At 35.7% G+C, this 22,523-nt stretch overlaps 1 protein-coding gene across 10 annotated transcripts in view; it reads right to left on the bottom strand.

The window, feature by feature from the left end:
• The window catches only part of ZNF521 (zinc finger protein 521), a 309,282-nt gene that overhangs the window by 255,668 nt on the left and 31,091 nt on the right, over positions 1 to 22,523 (bottom strand). For 9 of the 10 annotated variants that reach the window (XR_014175210.1, XR_014175211.1, XM_081950985.1 and 6 more), the window contains 2 exons: positions 14,508 to 14,564; positions 5,760 to 5,939 (listed from right to left, as the gene is read on the bottom strand). Coding sequence is in view for 8 of the 10 variants with exons in the window: in XM_081950985.1 (XP_081807111.1) it covers positions 5,760 to 5,939; positions 14,508 to 14,564 (237 nt within the window). In the remaining 2 variants the exon portion in view is untranslated. Of the gene's footprint in view, positions 1 to 5,759; positions 5,940 to 14,507; positions 14,565 to 21,694; positions 21,720 to 22,523 lie in introns of those variants that run through there. The other variant, XM_081950987.1, reaches the window with a different exon arrangement.

Raw genomic sequence — 22,523 nt, forward strand, 5'->3', positions numbered from 1 at the left:
CAATGCATTCCCAGTGCAATGTGGAAAAAGAAAGATTCAGAGATTATGGAATAATCATCTCCAAATCGATCAATTTTCCCCTGAAGGTAAAACTGAAAGAAATAAAAAGTTGAGCAGTTCCAGCTGCACTGCTTGAAGTTTAAAAGGAAAGGACCCCTAGGGCACATTGTGGAGTGATACCTATCTACTTTCTGGTGCTTATTAACAGGTCAGAGATCTCCGTTACATTTACACTATTCCCAGCTGACATCCCGTACTAGGTATGGTGACCTTTCAATCCAAATGAAGAATTAAAAACACAACGTCCTTTAAACAAAGTTTTGGGTTTTTTTGCAATCATCAGCCATTTTGGAATTGCAGGATAAGTTTGTTGAAAACTCTCAGCAGTATCGTTTTCAGTAGTTGCTTCTTAATATATTTGTATGCTTGCAATATTACTTCGTAAATCCACAAATGAGTTCTAGTTTTTAGAATACTTTGCATACTGTGCTGTACAACTTTTGGGCTATGTTTGGCCTTTGAATGACACTTCCAAAAGCAACTGCGGTCTGGACAAAACTTATACTGATTTGTTTTCAGGTTATTTTAAAAGGAAAACAAATTAATTCAATACAGTTAATATAATTACTGCCCTTATTGTGCTGCATTAACTCTTAACTTTCTAATTTGAAGCAATGCACATTAAATAATTGAGTTTTTGATGTTTTAACCACATATTTTTGTTGGTGGAATCTATGACATTTGGATATCATAAATAGTGAAAATACTCCGCAGTATTTTCAGTATAATTTTCGGAATAGCTACAGTACCAAATTTCTTTAAAGTACAATTTCATTTTTTAAAAAAAATTCCAAGCCTTTAGCCTGAAGTTTTATTTCCAAAACTGTGCTCAGTGCTTGATAATAACTCATAAGATAGAGAAATGAGAGTTAGCCCTGGGAGTAAAGAGCAATACTTTAGTATCTGCTCTAGAAGAAGTAAAAAAAATATTACATCATTCATACAGGTTGCTAGATTCAGCTTTTCTTGGCATACAGTTTGGATTATCTTGGCAGAGATTTGATCTTTGTTTCTTTCATTATGTGCAGTGAACGTATTCTGCAAAAAGGTCACTTTCTTAGACATGTATTTGACTGGGTTGTGCAAAGCATTTAGACCTTAACCTTAATCTGTACCAAAATGGAAACTGTAGGGCTACATTTTATGGGAAAGTTTTAAGTATCAACATTTAAGTTCAAAAAATATTTTTATACCACTCTAAAATTCTCAAGAATTTTCAAAAGGGAAAAGTTGATGAACTGCAGAAAACTATTTTCATTTTATACATTTTGTATAAACAAAATATGTATGATATATAAACACATCTCAGGTATAACTGTACCGAATTTCCTTAATTAAAATTTGCTTTTTATGATAGTTTATACTGGGCTAGAATCAAGAAAAGCAACTTGGATCAAGAAACTGGCCTGGCCAGAGAACAGTCATTGGTAACTTGTCAGTGACACTAATACAGATAGCCCTCGACTTACAACCATTCATTTAGTAACCATTCAAAGTTACACGGTACTGAAAAGTGACTTATGACCTTTTTTCACACTTACGACCATAGCAGCATCCGCACGGTCATGTGATCTAAATTTAGATGTCTGGCAACTGATTCATATTTGCGACAGTTGCAATGTCCCAGGGTCATGTGATCAGCTTCTGCAACCTTCTGACAAGCAAAATCAATAGGGAAGCAACTGTGGGAAGAAAGATCATACAATGGGGCAAAACTCACTTAACAACTGTCTTGCTTAGCAAGAGAAATTTTGGGCTCGATTGTGGTCGTGAGTCGAGGATTACTTATGGAAGAACATTTTCTGAAAGTAATGCATTGGGCATCCTAGAATGTCCTAAGTATCTTCCTTCAAGGAATCCTAATTTTAGGATGAAATGTTATGTGTTAGATAACTCTGAAGAAAGTTTAGGCCAGTAAAAAAGTCTTCAGGGGCTTCCGGTCATAATGTTTCACCAGAGAAAGCTCATTCACCAGAATGAGATATGAACAGCAACACCATCTGTGCCACTGCCTTTGTGAGAACACTCCTTTCACCCCTCCAAAATCCACAAACTCAGGAGACAGTAAATCATCCTGGTTCATTTTTGCATAAATTTGAATTAGAACTTAACTAATGCTGGAAAACATTTATTCTAAATCTATATAAAGTTTCAAACTAAATAAAGTTTACTTGTCGGGAAAAGATGGCCATCTCTCCACATGTCACAAAATCAATGTTAAGTAATAAGGTAAAGGTAAAGGTTCCCCTCGGACATATGTGCTAGTCATTCCTGACTCTAGGGGGCAGTGTTCATCTCCGTTTCAAAGCCGAAGATCCAGTGCTGTCTGAAGATGTCTCCGTGGCCATGTGGCTGGCATGACTAAATGCTGAAGCCGCAAAGGAATGCTGTTACCTACCCAACAAAGGTGGTCTCTATTTTTCTACTTGCATTTTTTACATGCTTTCAAACTGCTAGGTTGGCAGAAGCTGGGACAAGTAACGGGAGCTCACTCCATTACACAGAGCTAGGGATTCGAACTGCCAAACTGCCAACCTTTCGATTGACAAGCTCAGCATCTTAGCCACTGAGTCACCACCTCCCTTGTTAAGTAATACATTATCAATATATATTATGGGGTTCTTTAAAATTTAAATGTGGCATGATAGACACAGCATACCTAATTCAAGCAGTTCTCTGTCATGACTATTTTACTGTCATTCACATAAGATTCCATGATATTTATGGACTCAAGAAGTCCATACAGAAATATTGTATCAAGTGCACAAACTGAGCTTCTGGATCTAAAGATTCATCGCCCTTTTATTGTTCATTGGGAAAACAAGCATATAAACTGTAGACAACAATGTATTCATGCACCTACATCTTTGCTTCTTGCATCTTCTAACTGGGCTTGACATACACTTAAACCATCTTCCAGAACACTGGGGCAGATCATTTTGGCAATAAATATTATATTTACGTATTTACATGACTGATTTCATACAAAATTTGCCAGTAGGTAAAAATAGGCACAGAATCTTTAAAACCTAACTCAGAAGATAATTGCATTCCACCGTAAAACAAATATAGTCTTCTAAGTTTATGTTATTTCAAAAATGAGAGTGAATGAATAAGCCTTTAGCAAGGAAGGCTTAATTAAATCCTCCGATTTATTTTCAATTATTTTAATTTGTACCCATCAGCCATAAGAATGTTTTCAAACCACTGAGACAAAAGGCTTTTTAGGGGAGTCAGTCCCTGTCTTTGAAAAACGTTTACTGAAGTGGCAGAACCATGTTAACCCTCATTTAGTATGGCAAGTTCTGCCCTCAAGCATGACCTGGGGTAAAGTATCTAAGGAGTACTGCTCCAGGAATTTCTCCTTTTGCTTCACTTCCCTGCTAACAGTCATTCAGCTGAACACCCAACTTCAGGTGACAGACATTATGGGATTACAAAGGTTTCATCAGAAAATAAGTAAATGAATGCAGTCATCTCTTTGCGGTCTAGGAAGACAAACAAAATGACTGATTGGAAGGCATTAACAAAACAATGTAACAATGAAGGAGAGATGTTAAAAACCTTCCCACAGATATCAACATCTTACCAGGAACAAATGAGAATTGGCTAAATAAATTGCTGAATATATCAAAATCCTGAAATGAAAAGGAAAGTGTGATGTACACCACCTTGTTTCAAGTATTATTTAAAAGCACGAAAAGCAACATAAACACAACAGGAAAGAAACATGCTGTCATTAGCTCCTTCTTGGCAAAGATACTTAAATATGTGTTCCATCGCCCATGAAGTAGCTGTAGGTTTCATATTCTAACTACTATGGAGATACATAACTGTTTCATCTAGACTTATTTAGTGTATTCTATCTGAAACTAGTTAGGGATGTGGTGGCTCAGTGGCTAAAATGCTGAGCTTTTCAATCAGAAGGTTGGCAGTTCAGCGGTTTGCATCCATAGAACTGCCTAACGGAGTGAGCTCCTGTTACTTGTCCCAGCTTCTGCCAACCTAGCAGTTCAAAAACAAGTAAAAAATGCAAGTAGAAAAATATGAACCACCTTTGGTGGGAAGGGAACAGCGTTCTGTGCACCTTTGGGGAACAGCGTTCTGTGCACCTTCGGTGTTTAGTCATGCTGAAGGTGCACGGACCATGGAGACGTCTCCGGACAGCGTTGGCTCTTCGGCTTTGAAACAGAAATGAGCACCGCCCCTTAGAATTGGGAACAACTAGCACATATGTGCGAGGGGAACCTTTACCTTTATCTGAAACTAGAGCTTTTTGCAGGATATATTCCCAGACCAAACATCTCTTTTTAAGTGAAATTATTAAGAACTAAATGTGGATGCTCTGTTGCCAAGAGCTCTGTATAATGATACTTTTCATGCTCATAATTATAGGTTTTATCAGACTGTTTTGCAGATGCTACATATGATCTGGTAAACTAATAATCACATATAATTCATTCCAGGACAATAATTTATAACTGAAGATAGTGTAAACATGTCACCTCTGGTCAATATTCAGTAGCTTAGTCAGATATGAACTTCTTTATAAGTAAATGAAAAAAAATCATTTCTATAGGGAATTGTTTTATTTAACTGAAGGGCTGCTGCCATCATTGAGCCACATATTTTTTAATTTTAAACATCAGGTTGATGCTCAAACACCTGAATTTCTCATATCCTTTTTTTCCTGGAAATGCCCAATGCTTTTCTTTTTGCTTTTTTATATGTTTTTTTTATTTTACGCAAGTATCTTGATTATTTTCCCAGATATTGAAAGATAAAAGTGTTAAGGAAAAAGCATATTAAGGCATAAGTCTCATGATCAAAATGCTTAATCAAATGATTTATAATCAATTCTCACATTAGTATTACTAAGAAACAATCAAAATATACTTGTTTGGAATTCACATAAGTTAAAAAAAATGAAACCATTTCTTTCTAATGAGGAGCACGATCCTCTCATGACTCCATAATGCCCAGTGTATTAGAATGCTTTCTATCATATTCTGTTGATTCTCTCCCAAAGTGTACTCAACAATTTCCCATGTGCCATTTTTAAACATGAAATGTAGCTGTAAAAAGGAATCCAGGAGCATTTTACTTCACTAATCATTGTCAACTATAGGTGTGTGTTTGTGTGTGTGTGTTCACCACCCTTTCAAAGCCATTGAGCCAATGGAAGGCATTACCATGGTTATGTGGCTGGCATGACATCGTGGAGTGCTGTTACCTTCTCACTGAAGTGGTACTATTTATATAATCGCATTTGCCTGCTTTCATTGGCAGGAGCTGAGATGAGGACGGGACCTCACTTTGTTACATGGTGCTTGAGTCTTAAACCTGGGAAGCCAGTTTTCCAGCCAACAAGCCCAGTATCTTAACCATTGAGCCACCATGCCACCCCTAAATGCATTCACACTAATTTCAGATTTGCAAACATGGAAACATTCTATGCCATTTTCTCAGTAAACAGTCTATTAAAATACAGGACCGGAGCTGGAATAGGCTAGAAAAACAGTCAAGATTAAACTCATCCAACCCTAGTGAGAATCTTTACTTGAGCATTTCTTAAGTGCTTTTTTAAAGTAAAATAATAAGGGAGGTCGGAGAGAATTAAGAGAAGCATCATTGAAGAAGAAACCTAAAATCAGAAACAAAAGTGTGTAAGCAAATACAAAATGGGAAGTATTGTTTACCTGTCAGTTGACATTGATTAATCTTGTGCTCTGTGATGTCACTCAACGACTCGAACACCTGGAGGCAGCTGTCACAGCTGTGCACAGCTTCTTCCTCTAATTCCTCCCCTTCTTCCGGTCTTTTCTTACAATCTATCAAATCTCCATCATCTGTCCTGTCTTCTAGTTTACAGTTCAGATCTGAAAGAAAATTAAGATTGTGACTCCAGAGTTTGGGAAGAAACAATCCTGTTTAAAAATTGGACTTTGGGTGGATTTGTTGTATTACTGTTGTTGTTCAAGCTATTCAACAGGTACAAAAATACTTTTGGCTCGAGGCTGCAGAACATGAACATTATGCTAGAATTTACAGCTCAATAAACAGAGGAAGCATCTATCCTTTCCATTCTCAATTACTTTTCTTCCCAAATAGCATTCCCTTCTGCAAAAGGAATGCTTCCATTTGTCACAGTTAATTTTGTCAACTTTAATGCAACTATTGGGGGCTTTTCATCACTTGAATAATTTAAAAGAATAAATCCCTTCTACAATGCAGCACAATCTAATGAAAAAGTGTTTTTTTTTTTAAAAAAAAAAAAGTTTCAGGGAATAAAGCCAGGTTTTAACTTTTTTTAATGCTGGAACTAACTTGCTGCCATGAGAATGAAACTGATATTAATAAAAAGCCAAACAAACAGCTTTTATTGCCAAAGAAAATTAAAAATCGATGCATTGTTCTAGAATGATTTAACCTGTCTACTAATTAAATAAGGATGCACTAATCTGCAGAGAATAATTTGCTCTAGAGGCCATTTTGCATCATTATTTGTCTTAATAAGGTGAAATAAAGATCCAGCAGATAATCTAGCTCCAAATCATGAGTTTAGTACAAAATATAGTTTACTGAAACGGATTGCGACAAATTCCTTGTATAAAGAAAATCTACGCATCATCCAATACTACTTCAGTTTGGTAATTGACTAGTGAAAAACTTTTTGTTATGCGGTTTTCAGAATTATGTTTCTGAAAACATAACATAGGAAAGATAGCATTTCTATCCTATTTCTGTTTTTCCGCCTTAAAACATTATAAACAAAAAGAATAACTAGAAAGAGAGAAAAGAAATAAAAATGAAAAGTAGTGGATAAAAGAATAAAATATTAGTAAATAATTGTAAAAAAAATTTGAAGTTTAATATTTCATTTATTTATTTTGTAGAACTGTGGGGATTGTATTATTTACAATATAATTAGAAATCTCTAAAATTCTAAGCAAGATGTTGGTATTTATTCTAAGTATAATCATATAAAGAGAAATAAAAGAGAAAAAGAAAACATATTTTAGAATTGTAAGCTACTCAGAGTCATTTGGCTAGTTGGGCAGCTATAGAAATTGAATGAGTGAATGAAAATAAATGAATAAAATGTCATTAAAGACTATTGCAAAATACTTATAAACACAGATGCAATCAAGCAGCTTACATAAAATATGCTTGGATACCTACAGTGGAATATTTCCCCTGAAGACCCTAACTGTATTAGCATGTTGGACTTGAAGTGGGGAGATCTAGATTCAAATCTCTACTCAGCTCTAAAGGTCACTGTTGATTTTGAGTCCAACCTATCTCACAGAGGGTTGGCGAAGGGAAAAATAGAACTTTACCTAACTCACTTTAGACTCCTGAGTTAAAAATAGGATATAACACTATTAGCTCATTCAAAAAATACAACAGAGAAAAAGAGAAAGATAGAGATGCCACCTTGAGTTATTTGTAAAAATAATAAAGGCAAGATGCAAATAAATACAAATCTTACTTTAGCATGATTTCTGCAACTAGCTCTTTATCTGAAAAATCATTATATCTTATGTTGCTTTAAGGTCACATATGCTAACAAAACTACCAAATTTACTTGTAAGTGCATTTCCAGTCTTTCCATCTACATTAGTCTAGCAGTTAAAAATACTACTAGGTTATAATTGACAAAGGAAAAGAGATAACTGTCTTTAACTATTGCAAACTGACCCAGAGATCGTTAAACATTTGTGGAAAGCAGCATGTACACAATCCATACTATTAGATATTCAGCTCAGATTCCCAAATTAATCTCGTAAAACTGACTCAGGCAAAGATGGGCACTCAATCTGAATTTTAACATGACTACAGTATTGAAATGCTTCACATAAAGTTTACAAAAACCTATTTGTTTTAAAGTAACTTTACTTTAAGTGAAGGGAGAAAGGGATGCAAGTATACTCAGTGCTTAATGTTGGCCATTAACAAGAATCCAATTATATTACAGAGTTTTAGGATATGAAGCCTTGCTTAGGACAATCAGTCCTACAAGGACAGATGTATCTATCGAAAGATTCCCCCCCCCCAAAAAAAATTATGTACCGTGTTTCCCAGAAAATAAGACAGGGTCTTATTTTCTTTTGACCCCTGAAATAAGCACTTGGCCTTATTTTCAGGGAGGTCTTATTATTTTAGAGGTGCAGGAGGCAGCAAGTATGGTCACCTAATGGCTGCTGCTGTATTGCAATATTTTCGTAGAGGGCTTATTTTCAAGGAAGGGCTTATTTTAGCACATGCGCTCAAAAGCCAGATTGGGTTTATTATCCGGGAAGGTCTTATTTTGGGGGAAACAGGATAATAGAAGTCATTGGGTGAGAAAAGCAGAGTTATATCTACTTATGCATTTACAGATTTAAATCTGCTGGGACAGAAGTCAGGCAACTTACTGGCAGTTCCTGCTGCTGTTACTTCAGAATGTATGTTCTAGCAAAATGCTATGTTAGTTTTTAGGTCAATTCTTAAGGGGGCAAACCCATGAGAGTGGGTTCAGTCACAGTCCCTGTGTAATAAAATATGGCAGCTTCTGCCTTCTCTTGATGAATATATTTTCCATTCCTACTTTTTTCTCTGAAAAGGTACTTCTACTATAAGGCCATTGATACTGAAAGCAGAGTTACAGAGTCATATAAAAGGTTTTGCATATCAGTGAAATGGTTCATATGGCTTATTAAAAGCAACTGTTTCAAACTTAAACATGACATATTGAAATCAAAACCTTTTGCATACATCTAGTTGGTATCAACCTACCCTTTAGACTTTAACCAGAAGCATGAAGTGCCAAATCAATTCTCTTCAAATACGTTTGGGGCAAATGTTATCACAACTCTATGTTAGTATCTTACAGTCTATTTTAGACTAGTTGTGAATGAAAATGACTAAATATTGCCAATTGCCCATATGCCTGACAATTGTTTTTTGAATGATGAACTTCAAAATAGGAAGTCTACATCTAATCTCCAGGACTAACATGTTTGCGTACAAAATTGAACACATTCTTTTTCTTAGTTCTCAAATACTATTTATTAAGGCAGGCATTATAAAAGTGTAGCTCCAGTTTTTATGATTTCAAATGTGATATACTTAGACGAGAAAAATGATTTCCTTTGAAATGACTTTTCAATGATGGATTAATTTGCATATCTGTTCTGATGATCCATTTATCTAAGCTAAGTTATCTTTCAAATACTCTTACCTATCATATTGCCACTTCTAATCATTTAAACTTTTCTAAATACATACTTTCTTAAAGTGTTTTAAGTAGATTCTTAATTTTCCTTACAGTCAGTGGCTCTAAATAACAGATTTATCAGAGAAATTTAACCTTCAATAGGCAAGTGTCAACCTAGATATAAAATATTCACCTAATGATTACCAGAAGAGATAAATTTTTGCTGAATAATGATCATCTGAAGGGAATAACAGTACTGAAACCATACTTTCTAAAAGTTATTTGTGAAAGCATGCATGAGTGAACCAAACTAACAAATTCGAAAAATTTACTCACAAACACAGAGATAATATTTCTACTTCTACTTGCAAATTTGCTACTGAATTGCAACCTAGTATAAATTCTTAAAAGCTTAAAGCCTCAAACCAGAATGGACTAGTTCAACAAACCAGACTGACATTTGTAAATCATACTTAATATTAACAACTATTTCAGCATGCTTATCTGCCAATATGACATGCTGTGAAATTATTAAATGCAACAAAAAAGAGCTCTAAAATAAATTCCACATATTGATATGGTATATAAATGAACTGCTAGTTTTCTACATTATATTGGTTCTTTATATAAATAGAAATTTAAATAGTATATGTTCCCATAGATTTTTGTTCCCATAGATTTTTGTCCCCATTGACATTCCTCTTCGTCTTTCTCCTCACAAGAGATATTATTGCTGTAACTTGATCCAAAGAAACCTCAACTTTGGAGGAAAATGAAAAATACAAATGCTAAAAAGAATTAGAAGCAATAAACCTAAGAACGCGAATTAACTTCCAGTAAGAGATTGGTTTAAGGCCAATCTTAAAGGCAGAAATCCTTCTCTAGTCTTAAAACACTTACTTTTAATCTATACAAAAATCAAATTTAAATTTAAGTAACGGCTATCTAACCGCCATCCCAGCAGACAATATGCATGCTTGAAAACTCATCTTAAATATTTTTCTCCACGAAGCACAGATCCGTAACTGAGCAAGAGCCTGAAATGTCATGCTAACCAGGAAAAGAGCCCAGTTTCCAGTCCATTTGACTGCGTTTTAATGGACCTCCTTCCAAGCCACTTCTGCATGGAAAAGTGCTGGCAAAAGAAAGGAAAACTAAGAGATCATGTGGTTATAATTATGACCAGGAAAGGAATATTTCTGCAGTTCAGCAGTGAAGTAAAACTCTATCGTTGTCTGCTCCCAACAGTGTCCATTGCAAAACAACTGCCTCATTAAATCTCTGCAGTAAGATTAATATGCCGTAGCTGCACTACATTTATAACTTGGTACTCCATAAAAAGCACATTTAATGGAAACAGCCAGAGCTCTGATAGCAAGTATTACTTGAGAAACTTCATACCGTATGTAGAGAACTTCTTATATTTATTTGTCTTCAAAACAATCAAATTTGAATCAGCTGGAAGACTATGAATTTTACTCTTGCCTTAGTCACAAAGTCTACTGCGTGACTTTGAGCCAGTCATTCTCTCTCAATCCTGGGGAGAAGACAAACCACTTCCAAATATAAAGGCAGTCCTTAACTTACGACCACAATTGACTCACAAATTTCAGTTTCTACGTAAGACAGTTAAGTGAATTTTGCTGCATTTTGCAACCTTTCTTGCCACGCTTGTTAAGTGAATTGCTGCAGTTGGCTTCCCAATTGAGTTTGCTTATCAGAGGTCACAAAAGGTGATTACGCGATCCTGGGACACAGTCATAAACACATGCCAGTTGCCAAGTGTATGAATTTTGATTACATGCCCACAAGGATTCTGCAACGATCATAAATGTTAAAAACATCCATAAGTCATTTTTTTTCTGTGCTATTGTATGGTCACTAAATGAACTGTTATAAGTAAAAGAATACATATACAGCTAAAATATAGCTCAGACACAAGTCCAGTCAATTGCCAGGATCGACACTGACTCAAAGGCATCAATCAACCAGGATATATGAATATATCAATAATCTTAATTGTCATAGTTCTGTGGAAGAACACAGAAGATAACTCTCTGCCAACTGATCATATGATCTCCCAGATATACAAACTGCCCTTATACAGCTCTCATATACAAACTCTCTCTTACTTGAAAGCAAAGTTAAATGGCTGAGAAGCTGGCAGAAGGTTCGTAGCAAAGGAAATGGCTAAGGAGAGAAACAAAGCTTGGTCTGGACTAAGAGAGGGAGAAAAGGAAAGTACTCAAGAATCAAAGGTGGAATTAGGCCGTTTGGAGTGCTGAAAAAAGTTTCACAATGATTCTGTAATGATTTAAGATCACAGAAAGTAAGACTATAGAGTCATGATGGCGAACCTATGGCATGTGTGCCACAGGTAGCACCCGGAGCCTATTTGCCGACAAGAAAGCCGTTGATATTCAGCCTTCTTTAGGGCCAGGGGAAGCTGTTTTCACCCTCCCCAGGCTTCAGGAAACCCTCCAGAACCTAGGGGGAGAAAAACAGGCCCAACAGGCCAACCGGATGTTTGGAAAAGATCCGTTTCTGACGGGTCTTCGATGGGCCGGTGGCGGCCGTTTTCACAGTCCCCGGGCTTCAGGAAAGCCTCCGGAGCCTGGGGAGGGCAAAAACTCCCCCCTGCGCAGGGAGCATATGTGAATGCACAGGGGTGAGTACGCATGCAGGGAGGGTGGGGTGGATTCCATTGTGGGTGTGGGCACATGCACGGTAGCACACGCACACACAATTTTGGCACACCTTTACAAAAAGGTTCACCATTACTGCTCTACAGAGATCTGTCTATGCAGTGCAGATATGCAGAGGAAGAAAATAACTCAGAACTCCAAAAAGAGGATCAGGGTTGTCCCATCTCTAAGAAGTTGCCAACTAAGCTATAATTGAAACCCTTGATTAACTCTTTGATGAATGTAGTAAGAACTACACACCTAGGAACAGCTTAGGAAAGGCATACAGTTTTATTAGAAGAAGTAATATTATTCCAAGGAGGAAGATCATTAACCTTGGAATGGTATAAAAACTGTGATAGAACCAGTGGACCATAAAACAATTTGTTACATTCCTTTGAAGGCAGAAAGGAGGGAGACCCGAATATGTTTGTATGCATTAGCTGAACTCTGTTGCATAATTAGCTGACTAAAATAGTGTAGAGAAATTAGTATCTATGTGTGTTGTGGCAAGAAAGAAAGTAGCAAAAAGTAGTTCACAAATTGTTGCATGCTGAACTTTGATTATCCTTGCAATTCACTACCATCTTCAGAAATAAATGTGTTTGTTCCATAAAACTATTCAGGTCTGGCGTAATAGCCTTCTTTTTCTTGCACAAATATCTGGATTATAAGCCTAAGTTCTCTCCTTTTTACATGGTTTTCTTTTACCATGATAAAGAATGATATATTTGTTTAACTATTATTTATTTTACAAATATGTGTGTATTGTGAGGAAAGGGGGGATAGATACACAGATAGATAAAGAGAGAGAGAGAGAGAGACAGACAGACAGACAGACAGACAGACAGACAGACAGACAGACAGACAGACAGACAGACAGACATATAGATGATAGAAATGATAGAGGTAGACATGACAGAGATATATGAAAGAAATAATAAACTGTGATAATCTTTTTAGTTTTTCTAAAGATCTTATATGGAACGAGCTTTCACTCATCCAATCTAGGTATTTCTAATAGTACTTAAATATTATTACCTGAAGTAAATAAGGCCAATACCTTCTAATATCAGTAAGATAGCATGAATTATTGAATGTGTGTGTATACTGAACAGCATAGTTTTTTGACAGCTGAACCAATCTTAGATTACATGTCAAGCAGTCAGTTATATTTTAGTGCAAATTCCTAAAACTAAATAGCAACAAGGAATGATATCACTTACTACAGATATTTAAAAACTGACAATACAAACACATTGGAAAATAGGTTCCACAATAATTGTACAAATTAAATTCCTGTTTTCTTTCAAATAAAAAGTCATCTCTCCAATCAGTTATATAAATATCTAAAAAGAGATTTTAAAAATTATGTAGTTAAACAACTAATCTGTTGTATTGGAGTGGTGCAATAGGAAAATATAACATATACAATATTCCAGAAATGTGGATGTGAATCTAGTTTTATTGAGGGCAGAAAATCATTAATTAATTACATAACTAATTGTTTAATTCCAAATCACTTTGTCAAAGAATCATACAGCCTGATCTACCAGCCTTCTTCACCTAGAAGCTCTCCAAATATGTTGGACTTTAACTGGACTTTAATCCCAACAGGCATAAGAATTGCCTTCTGTTGGTTGGAATTATTAGACTGGTAATTATGAAAGCACCTGATAGAGGAAATCTGGTTTGTTCAATTGCAATATGTATTGTTAGTTTCTTAAATATAAGAAAAGCACAATTAAAACAGTAGCATTTCTTTTTAAGATTGCTGGGATCCTTATGCGTTAATCTATAAACCAATACCAATAAAACATACAGTACAATCACTTTTTTGCACAAAGAATATTTAATTATTATTTCTAGAACAACTAATCAAACAAACTAAAGGACTTAATTGTCCCTGAACTATAGTACAATTATTTTTCAAAGGAAAAGCAAAAACTAAAGAGAGCTGTTATAAGAAGCAACATGCTATTAACCCCCATTATAATGAACAGGTCAAATTTCCAATCTAAAATCTTGCTGACTGAACTAAGTCTTTATCTGCACAACTCCCAGTGACTTAAATGAAGGGATCAGTGACTGCTAACAAAATCAGTGGATTAAGATTTAAACTGCATGCTTATTTGTGAAAGTAACCAGCCTGCAGAAATGCCTGGCCACAATCCAGAAATGTGCATGTGCCAGAGCAATGTAAACACGTGTTATTCTTCTTTTGCTGCTTCCTTGTGATAAACTGACACTCCATGTGCAAACTTCCACTATTTTGAAAAATAGACAGATGATCCTGTATAAAATGAATGGAAAAACTGGTCTTCTAGAAAATAGATCAACAAATAGCTAATTTGTACACAGATCTACTTCAGAAGCACAACAGAACATTACCTATGTAATAATAACTGAACAACTGAAGAGGAACTCAGGTTTACAAAAAAGGCACTTTTAGAAGTCCATATCACTCTTTAAATGTCCCATTGTTTTCTGCATGAGGAGCAAAAACCAAACATGTGTCATGTTTTTGAAAAACAGAGAAACATGATGGTCGGCATGGAAATTACCTGTCGGCAATGCTGATTGTTCCACTCCTTCCTGGTCCTCTGATTCATTTTCTTCTACTGTCAGGGGAAGATAAAAATAAACAAGAAAGCAGTAAGTAATGTAAATGTCTTAAAATATCCAAAACATTGACATTTCTGTTTTACCTCTTTCTGTTTTTAGCTATCATCCCTTTTCATGTTGAAGAAATGTACTTGCCTGGTACAAGATTATCTAAAAGGAATTTGAACCAAATATGGAGTCACCTTTGAAACTATTCAAAAATGTTGCACGTCTTAAGAAAAAATCAATCCTGGCTAAAGCAAAACATCCCACAAAACTTATTCTTACTTGAAAAAATCCAGCTAGCAAAAGTACTAAGAAGTAACACCTTCTTAACCCATAAATTTGGAAATATATTACAATTTTTTTAAACTTAATCCAAATATTATAAAATCAAAAGATGTAGAACTTTGAATATAGAACTTGTCTACTCAATGTACCACATCAGTGCAGCTTTCCCATTCCAATAACCCTTTCAATTTGCCTGAGTTACAGTCGGCTTCATTGCACTGAAGTTATCCAGGTAATTGACATTTGGCTGTAGAACTAGAATCCTGCACCATAGCAATTTGCAAAGAAAGAAAATTACTTTTTTTAACACCATTCAAATAAGCACAAAAATTACTAATCTGCATGGACAGTAGAATACTGGACCTTGTTTCCAATATTAAAGCAAAGGATTTATGCAATAGTCACAAAGCCAAAATGGGCATTTTATTCACACATTCATGCACACACATACACAAATTACCTACACCTATGTTGTCAAAACTTGAGATAATGTATGATAATAACTACAACTTACAGAGTTATTTTACAATATACTTAATTCTTGATACAATTTTTACTGAATTGTAGCGTAATATTCTATAGGAAATAGGCAGATAAGGGAAAATAATCTATTAATATGGAAGTTATGTCAAGTATTGTGAAAAATAATTAGGAATATTTTGGTAGGCACATCCACTACGGACTGTCTAGTAGAAAGTACATTCACCCAATCCCTACTTAAGCCACTGTATATATGTGACTTTGCACCTAAATATTTGACCTTTCCATTTGCTTGCATTTTATGGGCTTTATCCATATGTTTGCCAGATGGTAGTGAAGACAGGTATAAAGTCTCTGAAACTATTCTCAATCTCTTCCTTAATACCTAATAAACAAAATGAAAGTGCAGCAGCACTTTGAGAATGCTAAGAGTAGTCTTTTGCAGAAGTATTCATTCAATTAGTAAGATTTTACAAAAGGACAAAACATGTATCATGATATTGTAATACAAGTTCTATCTCTAACATATATGCCTGCAGTATTTTATTCTTTGTCTTTGCTCAAAGATGCCTAAATACTATAAGACTTCCTGCCCTCAGGTAACCTTTCCCAAAAAAAATCAGCAGCATGTTTTAATAACAATATTTTAGATGAGTGATATAAACGGGATGAATTCCAGTAGATGGAAGAAGACATTCTGGTCATATTTGCAGAAGCTAAAAAGAATTTCTCTTATTTCCTTGCAGTCAGTAGCATATTCCAATATTCCAGTAAATGTCAAAGTCTCTGTTTTTACTTTTCACTCACTTATAGTTCTTGGACTCAATCAATGATTCCTTCTATTCTTTTTGAGTTTGCAATTACAAAGCAGGACTAACAACTGATAGTATTGGTATGAGTCAGGGGAAATATTTGCATTGCTTATAAAAAGCTCTTAAAGTTATTTAATAAATACTGTAAAACTTCAGAATTGCTAATATAGGTGTTTTGAACAAGAGACAAAGTGAGTCTTAGGCTGTCAGGCTTTTATCTCTTCTTCTGTTAAAACTTCCTTATGAAACCTACAACAAAATATTTTTGTCATTTCATCCAAATATAGAAAATTGCCATGGTTAAATGAAACCTAATAGACAAGAGATATCAATTCGGGGTATCAATTTTGAATTAGGCCTAATGCTTTTTTTTTAACTAAGTAACTGAAACAGAAAATCAAAATTTAGTATATCATCATGATAATTTTAATTCCTTCCTACTTGAGAGAGAGATATAGAAGAAAAAGAAAAGCCTCTTTACAGATTTCTGTTCTGACTGGTTACCTTAAATAAATGAATACTACGGAACAATGTTTATAATGACTATTAATTATAAATGCTGAATAGCTGCAGAGAAAATAGTACCCCTAAAACGAAACAACTCAGAAATATATTTCAAATATTTAAGACATACTTAAATTGAAGCCTCTCTTTTTAAAAATCACTGTATTTTTAATTTGAATGGCTTAAAACAATTGTACAGCTCGACATAGATCAGATTTAGCCAAAAAAAGTAGATTCAGGTGTTCTTCTGAGTGGCCATTCTGCAGAAGACAAGAGCATATACCCCCATGATATTGGGAGTAAAAGCCCTTTAAAAAACACAAACTGCAGGATGAGCTCAGCAGTCAGCCTGACAATGCCACAAATTCTTAATAACAGTGACTGTGGTGCTAGCATCCTACCTGCAGTGACGGATGTGAATTGTGTAGCACCTGATAAGATCAATCAAAGCCTTATGCTTACTTTCTAAATTTGGTCAATGGAAGCTTATGAAGCAAAGTATTAACATTACAGTGTTAGATAAAATCAGAATATGACTGGTTACCATCAGTAGCTGCTCTATCAAATTCACTACTATGTTTGTTTGTTATGAATGTTAATGTGCTTTTTGATTAAATATAATAGTTCTAACTGCTTCAAATTAATAAATATTCAACAGAACACACATACACAGAAACATAATACAGTATAAAACATTAACAGATCAGGAGGTGCAATCATATGGGCTAAAAATAATTCAAATTACTTCCATCAAATCAATTGTATTTCTCATATAATTTACTGTTGCTATCTTTGGAACTTAGAATTGCAAAGAGGATCTCAAGGAAAACACACCCAGTTCTCTCATTGTGGAAGAAAGAGGAGGAAAATGGCACAGAGACTTCTTACATTCTATAATTCTTCAGAGCATATCTATAATTTCCTCACAAACTGCAATGTCCGCTAAATTGTAGTCACTTCTTAACGAAGCCACACCAAATAACTTTAGAGAGATAGAACATGTCCTATAAACACCTTAATAAAATGCAAATATTGTACAATTGATCAACTACTGTTGGACAAACAACATGTCTACTAGCAATTCCATCCACAATAATTACGTAATCACTAATACTTGTTAATTAAAAAGACCAAACAGTCCAGAGATAATCAGTCTTACTAGCATGGTGGATGAAGTTCTATGTCTGCTGGAAACCAAAAATGGTTTGTTATTTCATGACACAATATCTGCTTCAGTGACTGTATTAAAATGAGTATCCACCTGATTTGCATTTATTAAATGTATCACTCATTAGTGGGAGTATGGGAATGCCATACTCATAATTTAAGAGCAATTGCAAAATGCTGTTCCAATATTTTGCAAAATTGCCATGTCCCCTGTTTTTGATGCCTTACTCTATGAAACTGAAGAAATGCAATTAAATAAAATGATGATAAAGCTAAGCAAATGATAAGCTATGATGAGAGAAGTTGCACTCTTAAAACACATACAAGTGCTGCATCATAGCTCATCTAACCTTTTCCTTTATCAGTGCTTTTTTAATCTCACTGCAACACACAATCTCTTGCAAAACAGTGATTAGAAGGCATTAGCATTTTCTGTTTGGATGGCAGTGCTGCTAACTCCATTACTGAACATTTGTTTCGGGCCAAGACATAAATGGTATAGTATAGAATAGAGAATACAAATGATTTCTGTTGTGACAAAGTAAAGTAGCTGGTAAAAATGGGAAAATCAATAGATTTGGAATTTGCATAACAAAGGCATACATCTGGGGCAAAACATTTCAGAGCATTGAAACAACAACAGAGAAAGCTAACTCTGGTCCAGTTTCCCAACCACCATCACTGTAAGCAGCATGTTTCTTGATGACTTCATAGCATCAGAAAAATCATTTCTGAAGAAACTGGACTTCCAAATAACTGGACACAGCACCATGTCAAGCTTATAGATAACAACAACTATATCAAGTTTGGAAGCTTATAGGTAACTAATGCAGCAACCAAATAGGCACAGCTCAAAAATAACAATAAACTAATTAATATATTTCCATAGAGAATTCAACAAATTAGCAACCCTTTCCCAAGCCCTTCTGATGACTTCACTGAAGAGCCAATCTCTCGAATTACAATACTGTCCACAGTGGGAAATATGGTTTGGATCCCAGATTTTCACATATGTGAGAATTGTACAGTCATGGGAAGTCAGAAGGCATTTGTGTTTAATAAATTATTGTTGTTGTTGCTGTTGTTATTATTATTATAAAATGTGCTGTGGATTATTATTATTGTTGTTGTTAAATTTTTTGCTGTTGGATGCTACCCATGTAGGAGACACAATTATGTAATTAGACAGTCCCTCATCTCTGGCTTCCAGAATTTTATTTTTTAAAAAGGAAACTGTATCACTTGGGCGTGGTAAACAAAATAAGCTGATTGGGCATGCTGAAGATGCTGTCAGCCAAGAAGTGTCAGCTGGTGGGGACTAGAAGACACCTTTTCTACAATAACCCCTGGTCTATAAAATAACTTCCCCTTGGAGATTAGAGTGACTTCAACCCTCTTGGTCTTTGGTAAGGCTTTAAAATTTTGGCTGTCTCCCCAAACCTGGGGTGCTGAATATATTAAGGGCCCATGTATTAAGGGCCCCGTTTTCGGGTTTTACTGTTAACTGCCCAAGTATCTCAGCTGCTGTATATACTTAGATGTTTTTCTAAGTATATACTGGCTCAGGACCTAGTATATACTGGCTCAGGACCTAGTTACCTGCAGGATCGTATTCTGCCCCATACATCCCTACGACCCATCCGCTCGCACAGAGAGGGACTTCTCCAGGTGCCGTCCACCAGACAGTGCCATGGGGCGGCGCCTAGGAGCAGAGCCTTCTCTGTGGCGGGCCCAGCCCTGTGGAATGACCTCCCCCCCGGATATTAGGACCACTACTGACCTCCGCTCCTTCCGTGTCAAGCTCAAGACCCACCTTTTCCAAATAGCTGGCCTGGCTCAACCATAACTTCGTAACGCTCCTGATGGGTTTTTTAATTTAGTAATTTTATTTAAGGGGATTTTAAATTGTGTTTTTAATTGTCTTTCACTTATAAGTCAACTCTCCTCCATGCACATATGTATATGTCTCTGTTCTTTTTGTATATATGTTTGTCTTATGTGTATTTTTATCCGTTTTGATTGTACGCCGCCCCGAGTCCTTCGGGAGAGGGTTGCGGCTAATCAAATAAAATTATTCTATTCTATTCTATTGTTTTCAAAATGTTCATTGTTTTAAAAATATTTTTATTTATTTTAATGGTTTTATACTTTTGAAATTATAAGCCACCCAGAGTCACTAATTGAGATGGGCAGGTATAGAAATTGATTGCATGAATGAATGAATGAATGAATGAATGAATGAATGAATGAATGAATTCTACCCATTATGTTAAAGCAAGAAATGATTGCTACCTGAAATAGCTACCTGAAACAGTGAAAGATGAGGTTCTCTAAATTTAATGACAGATATATAGAGCAAAATAAAAAAGTCTTTGAACACAACCAAGAAAACCTATAGAACTAAATTCATTACATGCCTTATGTTCTACAGTCACAGATTCCATTTTTGATTACGATGCCTCTTTATATAAAGGCCAAGCTTAAGAGATGTACACTTGAGACTTAAGAAAGGAAAGAATGGTGGAGAGATTCAGTGAGTATAAATCTGCAAGAACACAATAAGAAGGCACATTTAATCTTAAAGGAAATTGTTTACAGATGAAAAAAGCTGTGATTTATTGCATTTATGCTATTACAAGCTATAATAAAAATAAAGGCTTTGGATAATTGAAAAAAAAAGTCTATTTTCTTTTACACAAGCTCAGGTTAATAAATTTTTTAAGATACCTACTGTCCTGAATGACTGAGGCTCTTTTCAGCTTTTTAAACAAAGTAAGAAAAGCCACATATCCCAAAATAAACTATAAAAATAGATTGCTATTGATTCTGAATCCTTTTTAAAATGGTTTTCTTAAGGAACATGAAAGAAAATAAGCTTAATTCAGGAACAAAAGTTACAGAAGAGACTATATAAGAAAAGGGGTTAGACTTAACATAATTGTCCACATTTGTTGGGGCTGCATTTTGCATTTCCTATAGTTCAATACACAGTTGTCTTATAAACTCTTTGGTTCATGAGAATTAAAAGTTCATCTTTTCACTCATTTTATATGACTGTTCCCACTAGAATAAAACTTTTCAAGCAAAAAAAGCATTCGATCTGCATGTTTGAGCAGTATCAGCAGACAAGTAATAGAGACACTAGTTGTATTAACATAATCAATACACAATTTACAGAACTATCCAGACAGAACAGAATTTGTATCTCTATGCCATTATTTTACTATCTATAAATCACTATAATTTCTGGGTGGTTTTTATGCATTTTTGCTGTCCTGCTTATGGGTGTAAAAGATGTAAGCAGCACTGAGTGCACACTCAACACTTCAAAGATAAGCCGATATATTTCAGAAATAGACTCTGGAAACATACAGTCTCCCAGATACCAGGAAATTAAATAAGAAGAGGGACAATTTTTCTATTTGAATCTTATTTAATAATGTTCTCAATAGATTGATTCCTTACTGTAGGTTAATCAACAGTGAAAGCCACCACAGACTGGACCTCCTTGGAGGATTTTCTTCTCCTTGTTGCTTCACACAATGTACTCCAAAACCTTTTGGAGGATTCTATAGACTATAGTTCTACTCCCTATAGTTCAGAGACTTAAGTGGTGTCTTCTCCCTTCCTTTCCAAGAAGTTGTTCTATGGGCATAGAATGTTCATGTGTTAACTGAGAGCTATCATTAAACAAACATCTCTTCCATAGCCATTTATTATTGGAAAGGAAAGACTTCTGAAGACCAGAAGTCCTTTAAGTAATTTAACATTAGTCAATGTAAACGTTTCAATCTTAAACCTAATTTTTAAAAAAACTACATGACAGCACAGATCATACAATACTTATAATATTAGAGATAGAAAATTTTCATTAAAAGGGTGTTGGTACTTACCTGATATGCCTCTTCTCATAGTGGGGGAGAAGTATCCAGGATAGGATGGGTTGACTTTGTCCTCTCATTGATTGGGCTGAGTCAGATAAGCTCTTTGGGCCACGCCCTGGTCACCAGGTACCACCCAGTTATCGGCAAAGAACCTTATCCAACTCGCTGGGCCATCCACTCCAGACTTTATCTTAGTTTCAACCTTTACTTCAGCAGAACAGCTCAACCATCAAACGTAACGTTCATGTTACATAACCATATCAGGGAGGGGCTGGATATTCCCCTCCCACTATGAGAAGAGGTGTATCAGGTAAGTACCAATGCCCTTTCTCCATAGTGAGGGGAGGGGTAGCCGGGATGGACGTACCCAAGCTTACACGTCCCTAGGGAGGGTTACCCATGTTAAGAGCTCACACAAACTTTATGCCTGGTGAGGTGTCACCTCCACCCTGTGCACAGCCTGCAACACCCTACGCCCAAATGAAGCCTCTGCAGAGGCAAAGAAATCCAGTTTGAGTTCCTCACGAATGGTGAGAGGGAAGACCACGTACCTACCCTACAGATCTCAGTCAATGAGCCATTGAGGTGGCTACGCTTCGTGTGGAATGCGCTGTAATAGAGCTCGGTGTTTTCAGACCCCCGTGCTTGGTAGGCAAGAACAATACAGGTTTGTAACCACCTGCCTATGGATGTCACCTTGTTCCCCAGGGATCCTGGCTGGAAAGAGACAAACAGGGGTTCAGACTTCCTGTTCAGCCAGGTTCTTTTGAGGTAAATCCTCAGAGCCTTCCTCTCTAACGGTGAGAGGAGTCCGGGCAGAAAGGATTCGAAAGGAGGG

This window comes from Natrix helvetica, assembly GCF_964273705.1.
Source record: "Natrix helvetica genome assembly, chromosome: 4".
In the NCBI taxonomy this organism is placed as follows: Eukaryota; Metazoa; Chordata; class Lepidosauria; order Squamata; family Natricidae; genus Natrix; species Natrix helvetica.